The sequence below is a fragment of the Scyliorhinus canicula genome, chromosome 16, assembly GCF_902713615.1.
Source record: "Scyliorhinus canicula chromosome 16, sScyCan1.1, whole genome shotgun sequence".
NCBI classification, from domain to species: Eukaryota; Metazoa; Chordata; class Chondrichthyes; order Carcharhiniformes; family Scyliorhinidae; genus Scyliorhinus; species Scyliorhinus canicula.
The window spans coordinates 97,351,601-97,379,323 of NC_052161.1; the positions used below are offsets into that span (position 1 = coordinate 97,351,601).

The 27,723-nt window shown below is 45.6% G+C and overlaps 1 protein-coding gene across 5 annotated transcripts in view; it reads left to right on the forward strand.

The window, feature by feature from the left end:
* tmem269 (transmembrane protein 269) overlaps positions 1-27,723 on the forward strand; it is a 214,915-nt gene that overhangs the window by 45,852 nt on the left and 141,340 nt on the right. For 4 of the 5 annotated variants that reach the window (XR_005457403.1, XM_038773469.1, XM_038773470.1 and 1 more), the window contains one exon: positions 26,078-26,143. The exons of the other annotated variant lie outside the window; for it this stretch is intronic. Coding sequence is in view for 3 of the 4 variants with exons in the window: in XM_038773469.1 (XP_038629397.1) it covers positions 26,078-26,143 (66 nt within the window). In the remaining variant the exon portion in view is untranslated. The remainder of the gene's footprint in view (positions 1-26,077; positions 26,144-27,723) is intronic. 5 annotated transcript variants of the gene reach the window in all.

A 27,723-nucleotide genomic window follows, 5' to 3' on the forward strand; every position in this document is an offset into this window, starting at 1 on the left:
ATAGCTATGTTATCATATTGTCACATTTCTATCTGTGCCCTTGGCTAATCTGTTTTATTTGCTATACTTCTTACTTTGATATAGATACCCTGTAGCACTGCAAAACTTTTTTATTTTCTAGCCTTTGTTCCTGACTCACCAACTAATATTCTGCCTTCCATTTTCATTTCTGATTTTGTCCAAATTGAATCTACCCTCTGGTCCCCATGCCCCTGCTGCACTAGTTTAAACCCTCCCACTAGCAAGGATCTCAGTCCTGGCTGTGTTCAGGTCCATTTCCAATGTCCCAAAAATCTAAAACCCTCCCTCCTGCACCAACTTTTAAGCTGCACATTCATCTGTTTTATCCTCCTATTCCTGTACTCACTTGCGCATGGCACTGAGCGTAATCTGGAGATTACTACTTTTGCGGTACTGCTTGCTAATTTTCTACCTAGTTTCCTACGTTTTGAGTGCAGGACCACATACCTCTTTCTACTTATGTCCAGGTTCCACGATTGCTGGCTGTTCTCTTTTTTTTCCCCCCCTCGAGATGTGTTCCAGCCACTCTTTGAGCCTGGTATCTGGGAAGCAACACACTATGCTAGGATCACATTTGCGGCTGCAGAAACACTAATCTGCTCCTCCAACTATTGAAGCATGTATCACTATGGCTCTTACAGTCCTCCTTCTACCTCTCTGTAGCTGAACCACCCTTGGTGCCATGTACTTGGCTCTGGCTGTACTCCACAGATGAACTATCACTCATCCGTGTTCAGAACTGAGTACTGTGCACGTTCTCCCCGTGTCTGCATGGGTCTCACCCCTCAACCCAAAAGTTGTGCAAGGTAGGTGGATTGGCCATGCTAAATGGCCCCTTAATTGGAATTTTAAAAAAAACTGAATCCTGGTTGGAGAGCAGGATGGACTTGGAGGACTCCTGTCTTTTCTGCCTGGTCCTTTTTGCCTGCTGGTGGTCACCCATTCCCCCTTTCCCTGCATCATCTGATGTTATCCACCTAGCTAATAGCCTCATTGATGTACCGCAGTGATGCCAACTGCTGCTCAAGGTCCGAAACATAGATCTCGAGCTGCTGCAACTGATGACACTTCCTGCACAAATGGTTATCCAGGACACGAGAAGCGTCTTGGATTACCCACATTGCATATTGAGGTTGGAGCAGCCCTACCATTCCTTTATAGTTAATTTTGCTACTGCTGCAAAACCTTAGCAATACTAATGCACCTTGCTAGTACTCCTATTTTAAGTAAAACAAATAGCGTATTAAACTAAATCAAATAAACTGAGGGACAAACTTAAAGCGGTACTTGCTCAGACAAAAAAAAATATGGAACTTGAAACATTAAAGCAAAACGTGATTAAAAAGGATGATAGGCACCCAAGTCCTTGAGATGCCCACCAGGCATGGAAGGCCTTGATGGTGCCAGTAGATACCCCGTGCACCCTCTCCAGGGATATCCAGCTGCAAATGTAACTTGGTAGGGGGGAAGACAGTTGGGCTGGATGACTGCCTGCTGTCTAGACCTATTAATGGTCTGCTTGGTCAGGCCCAGGAGCAGGCTTCCAAGGAGGTCCTTCTTCCTCCTCTGTAACCCCCACCCCTGCATTGGGTGACCAAAGATTAGGTACGTGGGGCTGAAGTGCAACCAAATATTGAGAACAAGCCCATTCAAATAGCTAAAAAGGGGCTGCAACCATGGGCAATCTACATTGACGTGGAACACTGACTCTCTTGGCTGTAGAAAAAGCCTGTGTCCTGGGAGTCTACATGAACCATCTTTGATTACATGGAACTGCTGCATGCAGCACCCTCCACGCCAGGTCCCTGATGGAAAAAGGGACGAGTCCCACATAGCGAGCACTCCACTAGGGAACTCCCCCACCGACATTATCTCCGGCCGGATCCAAACAGATACCATACATCGCCAAAGAGGCTCCCTGGCTCGCCAAGCAAACGCATCAAGCTCAGACTTACTTTTAGACGGTTTAATTTGCCCATGTTGGGTTTCCCACTCCCAGCCTACCGAACCCCCAATTCAATGGAGATACCTGGGCCGGGATTCTCCGCGCCGCAATCGCGCTTGGTGTGGGGGCGGAGAAGGATGTCAGACCCGCAATCTGGTCCGACAACGCTCCCACAACGGAGCATCATCGCGCCCGTGCAGTCATCACCATTGAAAGCGGCGATTCTCTTCAGACAACTGGCCGAGTTCCCGCCGGCATGATTCACTCATGGTTCCACTCGGCGGGAGCTCGGATGGCGGCTGCAGACTCGGACCGCTCCGCCGTCCCGGTGGGAGGCGGGGGGGGGGATCCGTCACCGAGGGGAGCCTCCAGGATGACGAGGCTCTCCATTGGGGGCCACTAATCGGCGGGCATGCACGATCACCGGGAGGGGGGGAATATTGTTGGGGCTGGTCCGTGGTGTGGGTTTGCCATGTTGCGCGGGGCCAGGAAAGTCCGGAGTGTGATTCGCACCCGTTTTCTCGTGGGTGAGGGGACATAGCCCCATTATTGGAGAATCCCGGCCCTGATCATTTAATTGACTAACTTCCTCTTGTCAACCGGAAAACCTGCCCTGCTCCCTTGAAAATGGGAAATGTGTTTGGGGCCAGGGCTTCACCATCGTGGTGAAAATCTGGGAGTTTATAATGCCTGTTTATTGCTCATTTACCAATTATGAACCATGAATGCACCCAACACCAACCAATCCAATCAGGACATGCCATAAAACTAACTCTGCAGAGCAAGGTTTAACATGGACTGAAGAATAGCTTCACCCATGGTGTGATGCATAGAAGCAAATGGTAATAGATTCAGAGAAATTTAGAGCACATACTCCAAAAGCAACCAGCCTGCCTGGTAGTAACCTGGGATCTGTAAATAGTTAAGGACTAACAATAAATGGTTCATGTTTCGACAGACAGGTCCCAAAACAGCATCCCAAATGGACAGAATCACCCACAAAGTGCTACAGTTTTATGAAGTTTCAAATAAATAAGCAGCCACGATCGCAGGGATCCCAGAAAAATGCGGCAACCTCAAAAACACACAACTGGCAGGTTGCCGGCAGTCCCTGAAGTACAAAACAAAGGAAAATCTACACAGTTTAAAGGTAACAATCACTGCACTGGTTTGTTTTAAACAAAGAAAGTTTGAAAAGTATAGCAAATGTGCCAAAATCGAAAGGCCCAACATCACTGGAGAGCCCACCAAAGCACGAGAAAACCACAAAGCCAAAACTGACCAGCTGCAGAGGCAACCTAAAGTCAAAAAAATGGTTACTGCGCTGACCACTCTTAAAGCGGCAACACATTTAAAGCTGCCAATACAAGAAAAACAAAGTGGCTTGCACAGAAAACTGGAAGAAACCCCAGAGAGTGGGCAACTCTGCCGCGGGCAACCAGAGACCCCAGAGCGTGAGAGAACTCAAAAGGAGCAACTAAAACGTAGATTATACTGTTTTGCGGGAAAATGTTTGTATCAGAGCTGAATTAGAAGACTCGGAAGCACAAGATTGAAGCTGAGTACATACCTTTGAAAACACACAATAAACTGAAGCTGTCAATGAACCAAGTTTTTTGAGATCTGAACAAACACATTTCAGAGGCTACACACCAGGTATGAGGAGGAAATAATGACTTTCAATACCACAAGTGGGCAAATCGGAGTTGGGAAAACTCAACCAGATGCACAGCCAGGCAAGACAGCCGGCAGAAAAGGCACACAAAACATGTGACTCGGTAAGACTCCTTGAAGTATGAAGCCATGGAAGAACTTGAGGAACTCGGGACATTGAATATTACTTCAGGAAAAAGTTGCAATGGTAATGTCAGTGGCCGAAACAATACACTGAAGCCCAGAGTGAGTTGGCAAGAGGTCAACAAGAAAATGTTGCGATGGTAATGTCAGTGGCCGAAACATACACTAAAGCCAAGCCCAGAGTGAGTTGGCAAGAGGTCAACAAGGAAATGAACAGTTGATTGTCCCTCGAGATGAAATGCAAGAGGAATGCATAATCATCCAGCAACATGAAGAAATGAAGCAGTCTTGAACAGCAAAATGGAAGCACAACAGAAGAAACTTTGAGACTGAATTACAGGAAAACACGATGAACTGAGCAAACTTTGCAAAGAAAAGAGAAACCTGTTGAAACACCTCCACATGCTAATAATTCTTAAAGTCAAGGTTTATTCCTCTGAAACACAGTAAAACAAAATGAGTTTCACATCACTCTGAATACACTGAAGAACCAGTTGGCAAAGATTCAACAATGTCCTATATTCCAGGAGGAAGCCTAAAGCTACAAGAAAGTGAAGAGCTGAAGAAGCAGTTGAATGGCAAAGAGGAGGCATTGAAAGGAAAAGCCGTAGAACTTCCCAGTTGTAGACAAAGCGAAGATAGAAATAAAATTGGAAACTAAATCCGATATTGAAGCGCAAGGCCTCCCCGGAATGTGGCGACTAGGGGCTTTTCACAGTAACTTCATTGAAGCCTACTCGTGACAATAAGCGATTTTCATTTCAGTAGAAGAAAAAGCACTGTCTCATGCATCCTGTAAATCAGTGATCTGCATAAAAAGATTCATAAGCTGGCAAAACAATTTGGCAATAAAAGGCAAACCTAGATTAGGCTAAAATTGTGAAACAGTGGAAATGAAATTCCATTTGTAAAACGCATATGTCCAACAAAGATGGTCAACGTCACAAAAATGATTTTGAGTCCACTCATGGGGAATGAATGGAGTTCAAATTCCCCTCTGAAGGAACGAGACAAACCTACAGTATCCAACAAAAGCAAACCAGTTATTAATAATGCAAATCCCAACTTGAAGTGCAGAAAGTGAATTAAATGGAGATATCCAAGTATCTGAAACGGTTGAGTACTACTATCGTTCCTCCAAGCATGACAGACCGAGATGTGGAAGAACTGTCAAGCCAAAGGACGTCTGATATTCTTAAAAAGTCTTACAACACCAGCAGTCAAGGGCATCCAGCCTCTGATCTTCGGGTAAGCGTTCTCCAAGGCAGCCTTCAGGAAGTGCAACAACACAGAATCGCCGAGCAGAAACTTATAGCCAAGTTCTGTACACATGAGTATGCCCCCAACCGGGACCTTGGATTCATGTCGCATTACATTCACCACCCATAAGAATCTCACTGTGCTCACCCCAGTCCAACGCCTGCATCTCTACATCATGATATTCTAAAGTCAGTGCCTTGAGATAGAGGTGATGTGGAGATGCCGGCGTTGGACTGGGGTGAGCACAGTAAGAAGTCTTACAACACCAGGTTAAAGTCCAACAGGTTTGTTTCAAACACGAGCTTTCGGAGCACGGCTCCTTCTTCAGGTGAATGGAAAGGCTTGTTCCAGAAATGTTTATATAGACACAGTCAGAGATGCCCTGGAATGCGAGCACCTGCAGGCAATCAAATCATCAAAGATGCAGAGAGAGAGGTAACTCCAGGTTAAAGAGGTGTGAATTGTCCATTACACCATTACACGTGGAAACACCACCCACCAGGTACGCGGCGCATACTCGTGCGACTCGACCAATGTAGTCTACCTCATACGCTGCAGGAAAGGATGTCCCGAAGCGTGGTACATTGGCGAGACCATGCAGACACTGCGACAACGAATAAACGGGCATCGTGCGACTATCAACAGGCAGGACTGTTCCCTTCCAGTTGGGGAACACTTCAGCAGTCAAGGACATTCAGCCTCTGATCTCCGGGTCAGCATTCTACAAGGAGGCCTTCAGGAGACGCGACAACGCAAAATTGCTGAGCAAAAACTTATAGCTAAGTTCCGCACGCATGAATGCGGACTCAACCGGGATCTGGGATTCATGTCGCATTACATTCGGCCCCCACCAACAAGCCTGGACTTGCAGAGGCCTACCGACTGAACTGGCTTGGGACAATTCACACCTCTTTAACCTGGAGTTACCTCTCTCTCTGCATCTTTGATGATTTGATTGCCTGCAGGTGCTCGCATTCCGGGGCATCTCTGACTGTGTCTATATAAACATTTCTGGAACAAGCCTTTCCATTCACCTGAAGAAGGAGCCGTGCTCCGAAAGCTCGTGTTTGAAACAAACCTGTTGGACTTTAACCTGGTGTTGAGATAGAGGAGTAGAGGTACATACGAGAAAGCAGGAGGAGGCCATTTGAGCCTGCTCCACTATTCATTACAATCATGACTGATCTACCCTGATGCCGCCTTCTCTTTCTCCCCCCCCCCCCCCCCCCCCCCCACCCATATCCTTTGATCCCTTTAGCCCAAGAGCTAAATCTAATTCTTTCTTGAAATTAATGTTTTTGCCTCCACTACTTTTTTGTGGCAGTGAATTCCACAAATTTACTACTCTGGGTGAAGAAATTTCTCCTTGCCTCAGCCCAAAAAGGTTTACCCCTTATTCTAAACTATGACCCTTAGCTCTGGACTTCCCCACCATTGGGAATATTCTTTCTGAATCTATCCGGTCCAATCCCGTTGGAAAATTCTATGTTTCTATGAGATTTCCCCCCCCCCCCCCCCCCCCCCCCTCCCCTCACTCTTCTAAACTCCAATAAATATAACCCTAACCAATTTATTCTCTCCTCATATGACAGTCCTGCCATCGTGTAAGCCTGGTAAACGTTTGCTGCACTCACTCCACAGGAAGATTGTATTGGATATCAAGTGAAGAATGCATTGTAATACTCAGTTGGAATGGAGGACAGTTTTCTTCGGAGAAGAAAGGGATGTGTGCCTGCATGCCATTGAATTTTTTAAAAAGAAATTTAGCGTACCCAATTCATTTTTTCCAATTAAGGGACAATTTAGCGTGACTAATCCACCTACCCTGAAATCTTTGGGTTGTGGGGGCAAAACCCAAGCAAACACGGGGAAAATGTGCAAGCTCCACATGGACAGTGACCCAGAGCCAGGATGGAACCTGGGACCTCGGTGCTGTGAGGCAGTAGTGCTAACCACTGTGCGCCATGCTGCCCTCATCATTTTAATTTGAGGTTATCGGCAGCGCAAGGGCCAGGGCCAAAGTGGCACAAGAGAATAGCACCACCCACCGTATGCTCTGTAGAGTCCCATGTTAATACTCTGAAGTAGCCAAGGTGGTAATACCATGCATGGCAGTAACCTCCATTCTGTAAATTGTTAAAGACTAATAATAAACTATTTGTGTATCAAGATACAGGTCAAGATCTCATCATTGAGACATCTGAAGAACCCATAACACAATACATCCAAAGTCTCCAGAGTTGGGGCAGGAGTTTTCTCAGTCGGCTTTGGTACACTTCCTGAAATGACACTGACATCTGGCAGTTAAAGTTAAGGATCCTGAGCTGCATTTATCCTGAGTCTAATATGGAGCTGGAGCTGACTTATGACACTTGGTTCCTCCTCTTCCACACAACCAGTGTGCCCTCAGGGTAAGCCCTGGCTCTTGCAAAATCAAAATGATCAGGCAACATGAAGCCCTCAAGGACACATGCCGTGGCTAAAGAGGAACACTGTTCTGCATCATTACGTACTCGTTTCTATCCCATGACTGCTCTCCACATTGTTTGAAGCAACGATATGTGATTCCAGAACATGCTTATACGTGGTTTGCACCTCTAGTGATCCGCATTTGGACGTAGCACAGTAATCTTGGGAGTGTCAATGCAATGGGATACAACATTGTCTACCAACTTTGTGACAAGACCCTTCTCCCTGCAATAGTCACAATGACAGAGCGAACAATACTTAAGGTTGGACATCTCAGCGCCTGCACACAAATGTGCCATTGCTTTGTCTCCTGAAGGTGCTCCCACACATATGGACAGCACACATAAGCTCTTGAGTATAGGCTCATATCATCAAAATCCTGCTGAGAGACAGTGGGAAGGTGGAATTAGAGTTTATATGAGCCTTCTCCATGCATGAGCACATCTCTTTCCTTAAAACACCACACCTACGCCATTCAGTGCAGATGAGATAGAGGCACAACTCTGCCTCAATCGTACGGAGCCAAGAATGCACATGATGGGACTCTACAAGGCATAGGAACTAGCATCATCCCACAAGCACACTTAACATGAAGATGCAGGAATTATTCAAAGGAGAGTTGTGTTGAAATGGGACCCTCACTGGTGAGATGGTAACACACTGCACAAGAGAGAGGCCCAGGATAGAGACAACTACCATAAGTCGGTGCAGGAACCAAAGTACCACGTGATTAACATAAACACAGCTCATCATAAGTAGACGAGCAAAGATATGAAATTGTGTCAATAATACAACACTAAATAATCCCTCAAAATATTCCTTCAAACCTCCAAAAGACTTGACACCTTTAAACAGAAACACATCAGGTTAAAGACATTACTATTATGAGTTTAAATCACCCAAATGATTCAGAGAGAGTCTTTCCTGGCAGAGATCACCGCAGATCCAGTTCACTGCAAACACAGACACACCCAAGCTCTTTTCCTCAAAACTGAAACTAAAACTTCCAAAAAGCAGAAGTGAGCTCAGCTCAGCTCCCCCACCCTCTGACATCGCTTCAGTAATGAGCTGCTGCATTTCTTAAAGGTACTCTCACACGACACCTCCCCCCAAGAAAAAAAATAAACCATCAACTTCAAGATGGTTTAATTTTTTACTTTTGTACCGTCCACTAAGAAATGTACACAGCAAATCTACTTTTTCGTTTAAAAAAAAAACAACACAAGCAAACAGGCATAATAATAAAGTCCATCTTTCCCGTTGTTCTTCCTCCAACCAAAATCCTTCCATTCATCATTTTCGTGACAAAGCATCGGCTATCACATTTTGCCGTCCTGCCACATGTACTATTTTTAAATGAAATGGCTGTAACAATAAACTCCAGTGAAACAGCCTTGCATTGTTATTCTGGAATCGCTCCAAAAACGTCAAAGGATTATGATCCGTATATATAATGGTGTCAGATGGATTGCTGGTCACATAAATGTTGCAAAGCCAGCACTAAACTCAAGTCTCCTTCTCAATTGTTGAATACGTTTTCTGGTAAGACTTCAATTTCTTTGAAAAATAACCAACAGGCCGCTCTAGCCCTTCGTCGTCGTCTTGGAGAAGCACCGCATCTACGCCCACATCACTCGCGTCAACAGCCACTTTGAATGGTTTGGTATAATTTGGGATGACTAACACAGGAGCAGTGGTTAACACAGCCTTCAGGCCGTCAAATGCCTGTTGACACTCCGCTGTCCACTGGAATTTGTTATGCTTCTTGAGCAAGTCCGTCAGTGGAGCAACCACACTGCTAAAATTTGGTACAAATTTCCGGTAAAATCCACTCGTACCAAGAAACCGCATTATTTCCCGCCGTGTCGAGGGTATCGGAAACTCCCCAATAACTTTTCGTTTTAACATCCTGTGGAGCCATTCGACCCTGTCCGATTGTATGGCCAAGTTAAGTGACTTGGGCTTTTCCAAATTCACTTTTGGCTTGGTTTATCACCAAACCCGCCTCCTGAAGTCGATCAAATAACTCCCTCAGATGTTTTTTCCGTGTCTGGCTGAACACCACCAGATCGTCGATGCATACCGCACAATTGGGTAATCCTGAAACGATTGTATTAGTTAACCGTTGAAATGTTGCTGGGGCGTTTTTCATGCCAAATGGCAACTTTGAACTGGTATATGCCATCTGGAGTCATAAAAAAGCTGAACTTTCCTTTGCCCTTTCAAATAAAGGTACTTGCCAGTAACCTTCAGTAAATCCAATTTGGAACTAAAAGCGGATTGTCCCACTTTCTCAATGCAATCCTCCAAACGTGGGATAGCGTAAGAGTCCGTTCTTGTAACTGCATTCACCTTTCGATAGTTTACACACAACCATTGGGTACCGTCTGGATAAGGTACCATCACTATGGGTGAGCTCCATTGGCTGCAACCCGCTTCAATTATGCCATTTTTCAGCATACTCTCAATCTCTCTGTTAACCTATGTCAATTTTAAAGAATTAATTCTATATGGATGTTGTTTGATAGGAACAGCATTTCCAACATCTACATCATGTATAGCCATTTTACTACTTCCTAATTTATCTCTACAAACTTGCCCATGTGATGTCAATAACTCTTTCAGGTCAGTTAATTTTTCCTCTGGAAGGTAACTTAACAATTCATCCCAATTTTTAAGAACATCCTCATTTTCCAATTTAATTTGAGGTATGTCAAATTCACAGTCACGTGGATTTGGTTCGTCACTTTGAGTTAGAATCATTAAAACTTCATTTTTCTCTCCTTCCCTTTCAAAGTACCCTTTAAGCATATTCACATGACACACTCGGTGAGTCTTCCTTCTATCTGAGGTTTTTACCACATAATTCACTTCACTTAATTTCCTTTCAATCTGATACGGTCCACAAAACCTAGCTTTTAAAGGCTCACCTACCACTGGTAATAACACTAAAACTTTATCCCCACTGACAAAACTACGAACTTTGGATTTCTTGTCCGCTACCCGTCTCATCACATTTTGTGCAACTTTCAAATGTTGTCTAGCCAATTCACCTCTATTTAATCGTTCCCTAAAATTTGACACTTAATCCAATAGTGTAATTTCCGATTTCTCACCCACCAATTTTTCCTTAATCAATTTAAGTGGTCCTCTTACCTCATTACCAAAGATTAGGTAGACACATTAGGCGCATCCCTAATTGCAAACAATACGAATGGAATTCCTTTATCCCAATCCTCTGGATAATCTTGACAATACGCCCTCAACATTGTCTTTAATGTCTGATGCCACCTTTCTAATGCTCCCTGCGATTCTGGATGATATGCAGTTGATGTAAATTGTTTTATTCCTAAGCTATCCATAACTTCTTTGAATAACTTTGAAGTACAATTCGATCCTTGATCCGATTGAATTTCTGTGGGTGGTCCATATCTAGTAAAGAATTTAAGTAACTCCTCCACAATCCATTTAGCTGTAATATTACGTACTGGAATGGCCTCTGGAAACCTAGGAGACACATCCATTATAGTCAAAAGATATTGATTCCCACTTTTTGTTTTAGGAAGCGATCCTACACAATCGATTAGGACCCGTGTAAAAGGTTCCTCAAATGCTGGAATGGGTATTAAGGGCGCTAGTTTTATCACTGCCTGAGGTTTCCGTATCACTTGACATGATTGACAAAATTTAACTACATCTTTATGTAGTCCAGGCCAATAAAAACGTTTCTGGATTTTAGCTCGAGTTTTCCTTAATCCCAAATGACGTCCCACTGGTACCTCATGTGCAACTCGCAACACCTCCTTTCTATACCGTACCGGCAATACTACTTGATGAACCTCTGCCCACTTTTCATCCGCCTGCATATGTACAGGTCTCCATTTTCTCATCAAGACACCACATTCAAGGTAATAACGCTCTGGTGTACTCTCAGATTCCTCTTCCGTATATGCTTTCTGATACATCCGTTTTATTTTTACATCTTTCTGTTGTAACACTGCCAATTTTCCTGAACAAAAAATATCCGCTTCTTCCTCTAACCTGTTCTTGTTCTTTTTCGACCATCTGATCAAATATCGTTTCTGATAATTGCACTTCAACTTCATCTTCACTCTTTGATTTCTCCTCTTGTCTTAACCTGTGACTTTGCGACCGGGTTGCTACACCCTTCAGTTGTCTGATTTTCCACTGGCTTATCAACCACAGTAGGCATCACTCCCACCTGTGATTCAGCTGTATCATTACCCAAGATAAACTGTATTGCTGGACAAGATAGTTTCTCTATTCCTCATACTACCTCTTCACTGGACTTTCCAACCTTCCCTATATAATGGAACGCTACTCCTCTCACCCTGAATTCCACATATCACCACCTTTTCTAGCAACATACTTCCCAATAATTCCTCATCTCTTACCATTAAAGATTGACTAACCCCGTATCTCTTAAAATTGTGACTTCTTTACCTGCTCCTCCTGATACACATGAGTAAACTTTACCCACACAAGTAAATTCTTTAAAGACATCTGGCACCTTCTTAACAATTACTTCTTGAACAGGCTGTATAATCCTTTGCACCTCCTTCGCTTCCCTTGGGCTTTCCTTTACCACGCCAAATAGAATCATACCAAGCCTTCGACTACGACTATCTCTTTCTCACTATCCTCATCACTAGCATCCAACTGTACGTTTCCCTTCATGTCTGCCAATTTTAACTGATTGTCCTGTTTCATGGCCATTTTCTGAAATTGAAACTCCCTCTCTTTATCTTTTTCCCTGATCTGTATCTCCCTTTCTTTTTCTTTTTGCTCTGCTAGGGCTATTATTTCTTTTCTCCTTTCTTCTCTCTCCTTTTCTTTTTTCTCTCTCTCTCCCTTTCTTTTTCCTCTCTCTCTCTTTCGTATTCAAGCCACTTTAATTCTTTCTCATGTTCCATTAGTTTAATTTGCAACTGAATTTTTGCCATTTCCAATGAGTCAGACTCTATCTCAGGCAACTTTAAATGCTTAACCAACGCCATAATTACCTCATCTTTTCGCATTTTGTCAGGTAATGTTAACTGCAATGTTTTCGCCAAATCTAACAGTCTGCTTTTTGTCTCTGTCCGTAAGGTACTGTGTGTGACATTTTCCACCCCCAAAAACTTCTGAGCCTCTGAAAGAGCCATTGTTCACAACACTCTCCCCATTGAAACTAAAATACCACACCGGAAAAGCAACAATCCTTCACTGTCTTTAAGTTCACAAAAGCCAGTCCAATAGATAGACTTTTATTCCCCTTGAGCCCCCAATTATTATGGGAGCGGCGTTTTCAGAACCCCAAAATGTATCATGGAGTTCAACCAACCTCTCCCTTTAATGTATTGTTGCTTTTGAAGCACACGGCTTGGTCTCCAGGTGTGGTATTACAATTATGGACACGTGGGTTTTTAAACCCAAAACAATGTTTATTCCATGAATTCAACTTAACCTTTTTAAATAAACATTGGATCACTTGCCACCCCTTACTTCAAAGATAACCCTGAAAATAATACAACACTAAATAATCCCTCAAAATGTTCCTTCAAACCTCCAAAAGACTTGACACCTTTAAACAGAAACACATTAGGTTAAAGACATTACTATTATGAGTTTAAATCACCCAAATGATTCCAAGTTAGTCTTTCCTGGCACAGATTACCGCAGATCCAGTTCACTGCAAACACAGACACACCCAAGCTCTTTTCCTCAAAACTGAAACTAAAACTTCCAAAAAGCAGAAGTGAGCTCAGCTCAGCTCCCCCACCCTCTGACATCACTTCAGTAATATGAACTGCTGCATTTCTTAAAGGTACATTGCTTAAACATGCATTTCTTAAAGGTACTCTCACATGACAGCATCGGCAATCCTTTCTGCTACATGTTTAATTTTTACGTTAAATGACTGCAGCAATAAAAGCCATCTAAACAGTCTTGCATTTAGATTCTTAAACTTCTCCAAAAACTTTAATGGATTATGGTCTGTATATACAATTGTCTCCAAATTGTTAGCAACATAAATGTTAAACTGTTGTTACGTAATACCTAACTCCGTCACTTTCTCGATGGCCGAATAGTTCTTTTGTTAAATATTTAGTTTCCGAGTAAAATAACCAACAGGCCGTTGTATTATTTTATGACCTTCCTGCACCAATGCCCACATTGCTTACATCAATTGTCACCTTAAATTGCGTGATATAATTATGTGACACCAACACTGGTACAGTGATTAACAGTTTTCAGATTGTCTACTGCAATTTCCTGTGCTTTTTCAGAAGATCAGTCAGTGAAGCAACCACACTGCTAAAATTTGGCGCTTATTTCTGGTAGGAACCACTCATGCCCAGAAATCTCAGATCTTCTCTTCTCATTGATGGTATTGGAAACTCCCCAATAGCTTTTTGTTTTCACATTCCGTGGGGCCACCTGACCATGGCCTAAGAATGTGACTTGAGCGTCTTGTAAATACACTTTTAGTCAAGTTTGCCACCGATCCAGCCTCCTGTAATCGATTGAACAATCCCTTTAAACGTTCCAAATGCTCCTTCCACGTTTGACTGAACACCACCAAATAGTCAATGTACACTGCATAATTGTTTAGTCCAGTAATTACCATGTTGGTTAATCTTTGAAATGTTGCTGGCGTATTCTTCATTCCAAACGGCATAGCTTTAAACTGATACAGACCATTTGGCGTCACAAAAGCTGAGACTTCCTTTGCCCTGTCTGCTAAAGGTACTTGCCAGTATCCTTCAAGTCAAGCTTGCCCCACCTTTTTAACACTGTCTTCCAAACGAGGAATAGAATACAAAGCTGACTTTGCAACTGCATTGACATTTCTGTAGTCCACACACAATCATTGTGTTCCATCTGGTTTTGGTAGCATCGCAATAGGTGAGCTCCACTCACTGCAACTCACTTCAATAATATCATTCTTAATCTTGTTTTCAATCTCCATTTGTACCTGTGCCAACTTTGGTGGATCGAGCCTATTTAGATTGTTTAATTCGAGTTTCTGACATCTACATCATGTAAAATTACTTTTGTACTTGTTACTTTGTTTCCACATCTAGCTCGATGTGACTAATAACTTTCAGTTCACTGTGATTTTCCTCGGGAAGGTAACGCAGTAATTTATCCCAATTTTTTATCACTTCCTCATTGTCCAGTCTAATTTGAACAATGTCAAATTCAAAATCATCTGCATTTATCTCGTCTCCCTGAGTTACACTTCCTTCTTCTTTGCTTCTCCAGCATAATAACATTTGAGCATATTAACATGAAACACTCTGTTTTCTTTCTATCTGGCATTGTTGACAAATAATTCGCCTCACTCAATTTCCTTTTGATTTGATAAGGTCCACTACATCTTTTTTTAATGGTTCATCTACCATTGATACAAATACTAATACTTTCTCCCCACCTCCCCACTAACAAAACCACAAATTTTTGATGTCTGCCTCTTTTTTCAGCACATGCTGTGACAAGTTTTTAAATGTTTTCCAGCCAACTCACCAGCCCAAGTTAATCTCTCCCTGAAGTTTGACACATAGTCCAACAATGTAGGGCGCGATCCAAATAAAAACTTTCTAGTGTCAATTTGGGCAAGTTTGGCGGGGTGTTTCCTGCCGGCTTTTTGAGTGAGATCCAGACCAGTATTCATCCACACTTTCCCGAAGTGCGGTAGTGAGCACAACTTTCCGGTTGCTTCCCGATGGCCAACCTGGCAAGACTACGACAGATATCTAACATCAATTAGAGCCAATAATGATCCTTCACGGCGACAATGGGTGTCTCGGCAGCTCCCCACTAATGAGGGGGAGCAGCACATAATCTGCTCCCTCCGAGCAAACCCCAGACAGCCGCAGCCATGCCACCGCATAACCCGCTCCATGTTTCGAAGATGATGAACTGTTGAAAGTGGTGGATTCGAGATGGGACACCCATCTCCCTCAAGGGGTCGGAGGGTCAGCTGCAAGTCAGCCACCTGGAAGGCCGTGGCAGTGGCCATTAGAAGGAGGACCTCAGTCCAGTGTTGTGAGAAGCTCGGCGACCTCCATCGCACTGGTCCTGCGTGCCACCCTCAGACCAGACCCCCAACCCCTCCTGATCTGGCTCATGCTTGTCCTTCGACGAGGTCGCATGTCCCTCCTCTCCCACCATCAGCATATCGCTCGACTGCTCTGCCAGGTTGTGGAGGGCACCACGAAACGGACGACCCTCTGGGGGGTACTGCCGTGCACCACCAGAGTAGTCGAGGCATCGGAACCGCATTTTGAAAAGTCCAATGCACCAATCAATGACAGCACGGGTGGTAGGCAATAAGAGCCTCGTTATACCGGGTCTCCGCATCGTTCTCTGGCCTCCGTACTGCATCATTAGACAGACCTGAGCAGTACCCTCTATCACCCAAGAGCTAACGTTTTCTTCTGGGATGGTCCCCCAAGACGGCGATGGTGGACAAACCCTGCTGCCCCAGTCATCCTGATGGGCTTGGTCCAACTCGAAGTTTATATAGTCCAATGCCCAGGCATACGGACATCCGTGACTTCAGTGATGAACTTGTGGGATGTAGGTTGGGAAATGCCGCACAAGTCCCCGCTCAAGCCGTGGAATTAACCCGAAACATAGAAGTTCAGGGCTGCAGCCACGAGGAGCAGGTATCCTCCTCCACCATGGGGTGCCAGGTCTGTAAGAACAGGACACCGTTGCCGCACCGGCCCTTGTTGAGGCGGATCCTCCTGCAAAACATGCTGTTCGACATCTCTAACAACTAGCGACGCATGTACACCTTGGGTGTCGCTGCCCCCTCTCTCCCCCCCCCCCCCCCCCCCGGGGGTTCAATCCAGCCTGATGGGAGGCCGGGTCCTCAGTGTGTGGGGCTGCCTCCTCGAGCCTCTGTCGACACGGCTGCTGCTGCCTTCTCCGAGGTCCGGCCGCCTGGAATGTCACTAACACCGCAAGGGCAGCTGCTGTGGGGTCTCCAATACCATCAATAATGTGATACCTGTAAGGAATTGGAGAGGGTGAGAGACCAACTATCAGTTATGGCTTCCACCCTGGGACCCTCAAGTTCCCCAAGCCTCCTCCACCCTTACGTTCCCTGCTTTCTGTCGGTGCCATCGAAAGAGCCGGGTGTGTTAGGGGAGGACTGGCTCGGGTTCCCACCCTGATCCACACGCACACACCCTCTGGTCACTGGGATATCCCCAGTGCTGAAGGGGGTTTGATTGTTTGCACCTGCCTCTGTGGTATTGACTCGCGGTCATAGGGAGTTAATGTGACCTTCACCGTATTATCACAGGCGGGGCTCTGCCCTAGTGGTGTTTGGTCGGACAGATTATCTCTCTCTCTCTCGCTCTCGCTCTCGCTCTCGCTCTCGCTCCCGCTCCCTCTCCCTCTCCCTCTCCCTCTCCCTCTCCCTCTCCCTCTCCCTCTCCCTCTCTCTCTCTCTCCAACCACTCCACCGAGCACCCGGGCAGCATCGCCAGAGGCCCCGGGCTGCATGTCCGATTTAGAAGATCGATTGGAAACCATTTGGCATCAGCGCCCAGCCTCTCCCAGATCTATCGCAATCATTTTTTGTCCCTCGGGAGTTTCTCCCCGGTATAGTTCACACTGAAATATTTTCAGCAGTGGGGAACTGAACTGGCCGGCGAAACCGCGTGGTCTGAGATTAGGGCGCCATTTTAAAATGTTGTCCCGATCTCTAATTTTACGCTTATGCAGGGCTTTTTGGGTCAGGTGGTGGGGGTGTGTGGGGGGTGGGGGGGGGGGGGGGGGGGGGGAGAGAGATCAGTGTGGGAATGGAGGATCCCGGGATGGGAGCCACCGCTGTTTGTCAGTCTAACACCCTCTCCCAATACCTTACCGATATTGAGCGCTACAGCAGGATGTTGGACGCCGAGATTGCCCTTGTGGTGCTAGGCGATGTGGAGAGACATTGGAGAGAAGGCAGCAGCAGCAATGTCTGCAGATGCTCGAGGCAGCGGCCAATGTGCCGGACCCCGCCCTGCACCCTGAGGACCTGGCTGCCCATCAGGCTAGGGAGGGACCCAGAGACCGAGTCCCGCAACGGCTCAGGGTGTAGGCGCCGCTGGTTGTTTGAACAAATGATGGACAGCATGTGTCGCAGGAAGCTCTGTCTCAACAAGGAGACAATGCGACATCTGTGCCATATACTCACGGACTTGGCACCATGTGGAGGAGGAGGATACCCGCTTCTGGTGTCTGTCAAGGTCACTGCAACCCTGAACATTTATGCCACGGGATCATTTCAGGGCTCGATTTGAGACCTGTGTGGTATCTCACAAGCCACAGCCCACAGGTGCATCCGGCAGGTCACGAATGTCCTGTATGCCCGGGCGGAAGACTACATCATTTTTGACAGGTACCAGGCCCAACAGGATGCCTGGGCAGCGGGTTTCTTCGCCATCGCCGAGATGCCCCAGGTCCAGAGAGTCATAGATGCCATGCATGTTGCACTCATCGGGCCATCTGGAGGTGCCCTATGTTAACAGAAAGGGGTTCTACTCCCTCAACATATAACTCGTCTACGACCACCAGATGAAGATAATGCAAGTGTGTGTCTGCTCCGCACGACAGCTACATCCTGGGGCAGTTGGTAATCCCTGCCCTCTTCCAGGAGCACCCTAGGACGGCCGGTTGGCCCTCTGGGGGTAAGGAATTTTGCTGAGGACCTGGCTAATGACACCAGTACGGAGGCCGGAGACCGAAGCGGAAACCCCCTACAATGAGGCCCATGCAGCCAACTAGGCTATCATTGAGCAGTGCATCTGACTCCTCAAGATGCAGTTCCAATGCCTCGATCCCACTGGTGGTGCACTTCAATACACCCACTTTGTTGTGGTCTGCTGTGTCCTCCACAACCTGGCACAGCAGTGGGGCGTCAAGCTGAAAATTGACGACTAGGAACATGTGGCCCCCTTGGAGGAGGGTGATGAGGAGGCGCTGGGCCAGCAGGGGCTGGAGGACGAGACCGGGGAGGAACCGGAGGCCCTGCCAGAGGCTGCAGGACAGGCGGCAACAGTGTGGGTCCATCAAGCCCAAAGGCCCTCATTCTCGCCCGATTCACTTAGCACGTGGCCTGGTTCATCATCGCATCCTTACCCATCCACCATACCTGGCACCCATCCACCACCCCTGGCACGTGGCACAGTGGCTAGCACTGGGACTAGGGTGCTGAGGACCTGGGTTTGAATCCCAGCCCTGGGCACTGTCCATGTGGAGTTTGTGTCAACCCAAAGATGTGCAGATTAGGTGGATTGACCATGATAAATTCTGTTTCGTGTCCGATAAAGCTTTGGTGAGGTTATTGGCTTACGGGGATAGGGTGGCAGTACGGGCTTAAGTAGGGTGCTCTTTCCAAGAGGCGGTGCAGACTTGATGGGCTGAATGGGCTCCTTCTGCACTGTAAATTCTAGATTTCTCACCCTCCCAGGGTATGTGTCTCATCACTCCCAAGGTGCTGGGACTGTCTGCACTATCCGCGGGTCGCTGCCAAGGGCAGGGGGGTGATGATAACCCGCCAAGAGCTGGGCGCTGGTGCTCCTCAATCTATACCATAGTCTGACCCCTGCCTGTCTGCTGCGTGCACGCTCACATGCATCACCTGCATGCGGTGTTGCATTGCGGAAGAAAGTGACAGAGGAATGCTACTGCTTGTGCACAAGGGTATTTATTGTTCAATCTAGTTTCCCACTCTCCCGATGGTGCAGCAATCCACCACCTCCTCATCCCCCCCCCCCCCGGTGCCCTCAGTGATCCTCGATGTACTTGCCCTCCTAGCTCTACCACTATGTCTAGGTGTGTCCCCAGGCTGTACATCTGAGGTGGAGGCAGCCAGCTGCTTACCTTATCCAGGCAGCACTAGCTGCCTTATGGCTCACCCTCTGGGACCCTCGGGGGAACAGGACATTCTCCTGGCCTCCAACGCGTCCCGGAGCCTCCACAGGTCAGCAGCCCTGAACCTTGGGGCTGGTCTCCTCCGTGCCACTGTCGCGAGCTGACTGGGGTTTACTGAGCAAGTGCAGCTTAAGTGCTGCTCGACCTTGTTAGCGGGGGGCTGGCGAGCGCAGTCCTGGTGTATCAGCTGGCGAGCAAACATTCAGGGCGAGAAGCCCATGAAGCCTCGTTAAGTGGACCAATTAACATTGAATGGTGTTGCCGGCCGAACACTGGGAAACTCATGGCAATTCCCGCTCGCTAGCACACCTTAGAAATGTTTCTGGAGAATCGTGCCCTGTAGCTATTGCCCTCAACCCCCGGTGCAAATTCTATTTCCTCGAGGCCATTTGCATGCGCTGGTTGACTGCTGTTTCAGGCATAAGATGCAAGTTTGCAATCTGAATGCCCTATTTGATCCTCGAGAGCTCCTGACCCCATAATACTCTGCAGAGAAAGACCTTTATAAATATCTTCTATCTGCCTCAACCCATTAACTACTGAATGCCTCAGCATTCAGCAATGCCTCAGTTCCATCCAGACTGTATCATTCCTAATGTTCTCCTCACCACTCCCCATGTTTCACTAACCATAAATTTGAACCCATTTAAAACTGCTGCCATGATCGTGATGAATGGTGGAGCAGACCCGAAGGGCCAAAAGGCCTCCTCCTATTTCCATCTTCTGTCCCTAATGTATGCTATGTCTTGTCCACCCATCACCTTGCTGCCTTAAATTGACAGTAAGGCTTCTAATTTTAAATATCTCATTCAAGTGTTCAAATCCTTTTTAGCCTTGCTCCAGCCCTACAACCCTCTGAGAAGTTAATGTTCCTGCAACTTTTCCATCTTGTGTATTCCCACTACTGTCGTTCCACCATTGGTGGTCGTGTCTTGAGCTATATAGGCCCAAAGTTCTGGAATTCACCCCCTCTGCACATATCTACCCGTCTTGTCTCCTTTAAAACCTCCCCCTTTGACAAAGTGTTTGTTTGCCTACGTTTAGTATCAAGTTCTTTGCATTGATATTAATTTTAACTCATTGTGCACAATTCTGTGCCCTAGCTTACTAACTGAGCCCCAGGCATTTGCCTTTGGTCCTCCAGCTACGACACTGAACAATGACAACATTTATTGGGCTAGATTCTCAAATTCTGAGGGTAAAAGCGGAGGATGCGTGGCGTTTTCTGTGGGGGAAAAAAAATATGTCGGCGCCCCCTCACCAATTCTGCGACTGGTGAGGGTGCTGCGACCGGTGAGGGGTTATTAGCCGCGCCACATAAAACGCCTGGCTTCCATGAAATAAACGGCCAGAGAATTGCCGGGTCTGTGGCCGCGCATGCGCACGGCGATGACCTGTAGCAGTTGCACCGTGAGCAGAACCGACCTGACAAAACAAGCCCCCCCCCCCGGGCCAGCAGCACTGCCCCTGCCGACTGTGGCGGCACTGGACACAGTCCGCAGCCGCCGCACCTGGTTCCCGCATGGCTGGGACCACACATCCCCGCGCTGTCGGATAGAGCATCGGGGGAGTGCCTTCAGGTGACGTGCTGAGGCCGTCCCAATGGCGTGCGGCGTGTGCCGCAGTGAAGTCCTTTCAGAGGAGGCGGAGAGTGCAAAACCCATGTCAAACTGGCGCCGCCCCCGATATCGTTGTAAAAACGTATTCTCCGCCCGACCACCGATAACGAAATCGGGTTCAGAAAACGGAGAATCTCGCCCCTTGTTTTTTTCCCCCAAAGAAATTTCCAATTAGCTGTATAGCTTTCCTTCCTTTGTCCCTAAGGGGCAAACACATGAGAACATGATATTGGCATCAGTGCAAATCAGGAAATTGGACATGACTGCCGACTGTTTTCAGCATTGTAAAATTATTACTCCAATTTTGAGTTTACTTCCTGTGTCCCCTTGCACGTGAATACTGTTCACCACTTTGAATCTTAGTTCCACAACTTTTCTGATTCAAAGTCCACTTTTCTTTTTGGTTCCCCTATTGGAACCCTTGCCTTTCACATTTGCAATTTGTTCTTACACTGATTCTTATAAATTTTACTCTGTTGCTGACCTATTCTGCTGTTATTGTTATAAGCTTGTTACATTGTTAAAAGATTATAGAGTACATAATGATCACTCTGCTTGGTATCTATGCCGCTCGCTCTCTCTTTGAACTCCTTCCATCTTGTTTCAACCCTGCCCACAGCGTTGAGGCTGCTGGTTTACTGTGTGCTCCAGATATGAGGCACGGTGTCTGACTATGTTCTGTTGCTAATAAGAACACTCCCTCCATTTTATCATTCGCCAACTCTTGCTACATCTTTCCTGGTTTTCTAATTACTCTGCAACTGTGCTTCTGCCAATTCTTTTAACCTATCCTACTTGGGCCTTGCCTCTTATAACACCAAACCCCCAGCCCTCCCAAACATCCAGACTGTGAAGTGTGATGGATTGTTAAAAACACTATAAATGCAAATGTTTGCTATTGTTTAGTCCTCCAAATCAGTCAACTGTGAAATTCTCCAATCTTGTTGACAAAATAGTTGTTAAAACTATTATTTTGACAAATTCAGTGAACTGATAATATGTTGATACACTAAAACTGGTGCAAAGGTTTTGCAAAGTTAATTGCACACTTTACAAAGACCTCCTGTAAATTGATCTAGATCAGTGTTTTTGGACTGCATGGTACCTCAAACAGATATTCTGTTGTGTGTGTGTGCATGCATTTTCAGTTAACAAATAGAATTACCTACTAACATGGTTTACAGGGTTGTGGGATTGCCCTTGCTTAATCATGCCACTGGCTTGACTCATGAAGTTGAAAACCCAAAGTGAAATCCCTTCCTGGCCTGAAGAAAATTTAACAAAGGAAACCAAATTATATTTAATCCTAACTTTGTAGCATAATGTAAATGTCATTACTGTCTTCAGGACATATATTTTCATGTATGTTAACTTGTGCTTGTTGCCATTGCCTGCACACCAAATCTTCCAACATTTAAAAAATATATATCTAGCTTCAACATTGCTTCGGCAGTGTAAAATAAGTCATCTTTATTTATCAATATAATCAATTTCCAGTAGAAAGGTAATTTAAATTGTGTGGTTGCTTATTCCAATTGTCATTTGAGTATTGTTCCAATTCTGGGCACACTTTAGCACACTTTCCTACAGAGGATGCAGAAAATATTTCTGAGAGTGGCTCATAGGGATGAGACTTTAGTTACGTGGATAAATTGGAGGAGCTGGGGCCAATTTCTTTGCAGAAGTGAAGATTAAGAGGAGATTTGATAGAGGTGTTCAAAATTATGAGGGGTTGGATAGAGCAGATCACAAGAAACTATTCCTATTGGCGGCACATGTCAAGAACCAGAGCACACAGATTTAAGGTGATTGATGAAAAAACCAAACACGGCACAAGGATACTTTTTACGCAGCGAGTGATTAGGATTTGAAATGCATTTTCCTGAGAATATGGCAAAACAAGATTTGATTCTCCTTTCAGAAGGGGAATTGGATAATTGACTGAAGAGAAAAACTTTGCAGAGCTACAACGAAAATGGAAGAATTGGGATTAGACTACTTGCTTTTTAAAGAGCCAGCACGCACTCAATGGGCCAAATGCCCTTTTTCTCTGTTTGTAACTATTCTATGATTTTTTTGATATGTGACAGGGGATCTCCATAACCCTGCCTAGCTTTACAAAGAGCACGCTGAACAATGAGGTGACACAGTAGATATTTGTGTGGGACTCGGGTTGCCTCTGGTACAAGTTTGTAATCTATCAATCTAATTAGCCAATTATGCCTCTAATTGCCATTGCTCGGGGAAAAAACAACATACTGGTACTCCTCCATAAATTGTCTGATTTTAACTGTTGCTATACTATGAATGGCTTCTGGTTGTACACGGTACAAATTTTAAAAATTGGCGATTGATCAAGAAGTAATTTTGTTTCACAGGTCGATTTTTAAGAAGTTTTCAAAGCTAGAGAGAGTTTTTACAGCATGGAAAGAAGTCCTTTGGCTCATCATTGGAAGTTAAGGCAGACACATTCCAATCATGCTGTCGCCATGTTCTAAAGTTCTGTGCAATGTTACCGTCCTACCCGCCAACACCCACCAGATTATCCTCCCCCCCCCCCCCCCCCCAAGTGAGGGTACCCTGCTATGGGGTCCCTGGGGGCCCCCTCTTCAGGCTCCCCACACCTTACAGCCCCACCTTACCTGCCCTGCAACCCTCACCCTGCATACTACCCTCCACCTTCCTTTCATGGGCATGGCCCTCCTTGGGGCCTGACCCTTGACCGTGCCACTGGGCACCCTTGCGCTACCACCTTGGCAGTGCTCCTGTCAGCTTGGCAGTGCCACCTGGGTTGTGTGGCACTGCCAAGGTGCCAGCTGGGCAGTCCAAGGTGCCCGCGTTCCAGAGGGAGGGCCGGGGACAACCCAGTTCTATTGCTGACCACCCAGGGGCCTCCTATGGCCTGGGTGACACCCATGTGCCGTTCCTCCTGGCCCACGTTTGTATGGACCGATACTGAACAGCACACAGCGGGAAACTCCCTGGAGAGGCTTTTAGATGCTGGGAGCCAGGAGATCCCGGGTGAGTAGATCATAGTTTAAGGCCTACTTACGTGTGTGAGGCTTAGTCACGCCCATTGTGGGTGGGTTCCTGATCACGATGCCTCGCAGGACCTGGGTGGATCCCGTGAGGCATAGTGGCTGCTGGGAAACCCGCAGGAGGCTTTATCAGCATCTACCGGCCACATCGTGCTCCTGTTCGAGCGCGACGAGAAAGGTAAAACTCGCCACAGATATCCTTCCCTAAAGGACGTTTTGAATTGATTAATTCGTCAATCAATCCAGTAGTTTCATGATCACCATTACTGATACTAGCCTTTTAATTCTACTTGAATTCCACTGCTTTGTTAGGATCTGAACACAACTTCAGACCATTGGACCAGGCCTCTGGCTTACAAGTCCTTTAACATAAACACAAGGGGTGGGATTCTCCGGGAATCGGCAGGGCGGGCAGAAACGGCGCAGTGGAGTGGCGGGAACCACACCGGCGTTGGGCCGCCCCAAAGGTGCAGAATCCTCCACACCTTCAGGGGCTAGGCCAGCGGCGGAATGGTTTGCGCCGCGCCAGCCGGGGCAGAAGGGACTCCGCTGACTGGCACGGGTCCGCGCATGTGCGTGAGCGTCAGAGACTGCTGATGTCATCCCGGGCTTGCGCAAGGGGGAGGTTCACCTTCGCGCTGGCCATCGTGGAGGCCTACATGGCCAGCGTCTAGGAATAGAGTGGCCCCACGGCACAGGCCCGCCCACCGATTAGTGGGCCTCGATCGCGGGCCAGACCACCTTGAGGGCACCCCCCGGGGCCAGATCGCCCCGCGCCCCCCTCCCCGAGGACCCCGGACCAACTCCAATTTACGCCGGCAGGACCTGCATAGAACGGGCAGGACTTCGGCCCAACACGGGCCGGAGAATCGCTGGGGGAGACTGGCGCGGCGCGATTCCCGGCCCCGTCAAATCTCCGGCGCCGGAGAATTCGGCAGCCGGCGGAGGGTCAGAGAATCCCGCCCAAGGTGTTTATTCACCAAACCATGCAACTGTTTAATTCCTTTGGCAGTACTCTGCTGCAAATGACTGTCGGCATTAACATACAGATGCCTACCTCAGTTTTCTTTCCACTTTGGTGGTATCCACTTGTATGTGGAAGAAAAAATGCAGTTGAATGTTAGTGCCCATCTTTTAGCTTTGTTTCACTTGTTCTTTGTGTGTCATTGATCAATCATGTTCAAAAGGTTTAGCACACTGGGCTAAATCGCTGGCTTTTAAAGCAGACCAAGGCAGGCCAGCAGCACGGTTCAATTCCCGTATCAGCCTCCCCGAACAGGCGCCGGAATGTGGCGACTAGGGGCTTTTCACAGTAACTTCATTGAAGCTTACTCGTGACAATAAGCGATTTTCATTTCATTTCAAAAGCTGTCACTTTTCACTAATTTAGTTCTCCTTGATAGCTTTTTTTCCTGTGGGCTGTGCACAACGTTTGTGGAACTTCAACTGCATAATTTACTGCCATATGTTTCAAAAGATCTGAGGTGCAATATAAGGATAAGGCCCCCAAGTGCAGCAGTGGCTGAGAAGAACCACAGGCCGCAGCTACTGCTCGTCATTAAACTTTTGAAGGGGCCAATGTTTAGATTGCAGATACTTAATTTGTAAGTGTAGTTTGAACCACATTCAGAGAATGAGAAGATGATGCTTACGGTAGGTAATCCTAATGTTTTTAAATCATGTTCAGCTTTTGCAACTTTTATACACTTATGAGATTTAGCCATGTCATCTAATTGTTGATTGCTGTATGTCATGTTGCCATTTTAGTGAATTACAGTGAGTTTTTTTTCCACAGCAGATTATGACGACATATACTTTTTATGTTCTGAGTGTTTTAACTGAATGTAAGGACAGTATGATTTGAACAGATGCCATTTGTATAAAGGATTTTTTAAAGCTAGAATCTCCTGAGTGGGGTTTCTGTGCAATGCTAATTTAGCAGACATTTGTTGGCTTCTGTGTTGCTCTGATCTGCTGTTTTCTTTCAGATCGAAAAAGGCTTGAACTTGGCTGGCTTTGGAAAACACGTGAAGTGCAGGGTGCAAAACACAATAGTAGGACTTGAACCTTAAGCCTTTCTTCCACGTAAAGCTTAGCATTTAGGTATTCAAAAAGCACGCACATTTGAAAGTTGGGAAATGCGGGAAAGCAGCATGATGTCATTGTCCAATGGTTGAATTGGGCAGCAGGAGAGGGATAGAGAAAGGTCTTAACCTTTTTTGTTAGCATATACTTCTTAGGTTTGGGGTAATAGTTAAAATTTCAATGTGGTAAGTTGATTTGTGAAAAAGAAAAATATATTTAACTCAAACCTGAGTGGTTTAACCCTTGTTCCATTCATTGCTACTTTTGTAACTGATTCAAAAGCATGACGAATCTGAGATTATAATTTGAAATAAAATAAATATTGCCTTGTTATTTTTGTTTTGTTTCTTTTTCTCCACCATTGTCACTAGTGAAAATGATCATTAAGAGAGATAGCTTCATCTAGGATTATGAAAGATCTCCACGCTCGCAAATAACTTCTAAATGATCCTCCACTATCTTCTTCCCATCACTAATTAATTTAAGCCTTTTAATCATAGAATTAGCTTTATTCTAGATCATATTATACTTAGTTACTGGGAGGAGGGGACATCACACAACATACTGGTTTGATCAAATGCATAGGAATATAGATAAGTTTTAAAACTACCTGCATTTGCTTGCTTTTACCAGAATAAAGCAGCCATCATTAATAAGAGCAACACCTATTTAACACTAAATCAATAAGTCTCTTATTCAAAGCATTTTTTAAATTGAGAAAGGACTTAACTGTTGGCATTTTCCAGCAACAAGATAAATTTTTAGCAGCTCACTAAATTGTGATTTGTGCTCGTCCTTAAGCAAATGTTACTACATTTTACTCTAACTGCCTGTTGGAATAACATACTTGCTTGGAATTTTGATCCAAAGTGGCATGACTTACAGTTGATTTTGAAAATAAAATTTATCTAAACCAGAATGAAAAAATATTAACAATTCAGTAATTTTAGTTGATGACCATAGCCCATCGATGTCAATGTTTCCAATAAGAGTGTAATTTCCTTGATTTCTTGTAACCGTTGGCAACACATGCAACATAAAGACTGTAATATATCTAGCAGTTGGTAGAGACTACAAGTAAAGGTGAGACATCCACTTTGACAAATTTTGGAGGTTAGCTGGAATTAATAAAAAAATAAATTAGTCTTAGGAACCAGATTTTGGAGAAGAATTTAGCATGAAATATAGGTTGTTTGCAGCCAGGAATTTTTTCTCTCTAACTAATGTTAACTGGTATGTTAAAGATAACTGTTATTGAGCAGAATACTTTAGCATTGTTTATTTCAATATAAAATCCATTTTATTTAGTTGAACTATAAAAATGTTACTTCAATGAAAATGGAATTTAGTTTCTTTGGCCACAATTTTGTTGATTATTTATTTTTTGAATGGAAGAAGGTTAAACATCTGAATTGAGCTAAACCAAGAATTAACCCTATTGATTGCAAATTAGTGCAGCCATTCCCAAAGTTCTGAGCTGTCCATTGTTCTGCCTAGAATTTATGAGCTCAGTATTTTTTTGTTTGTCTGTTCCATAATATTTGCCATT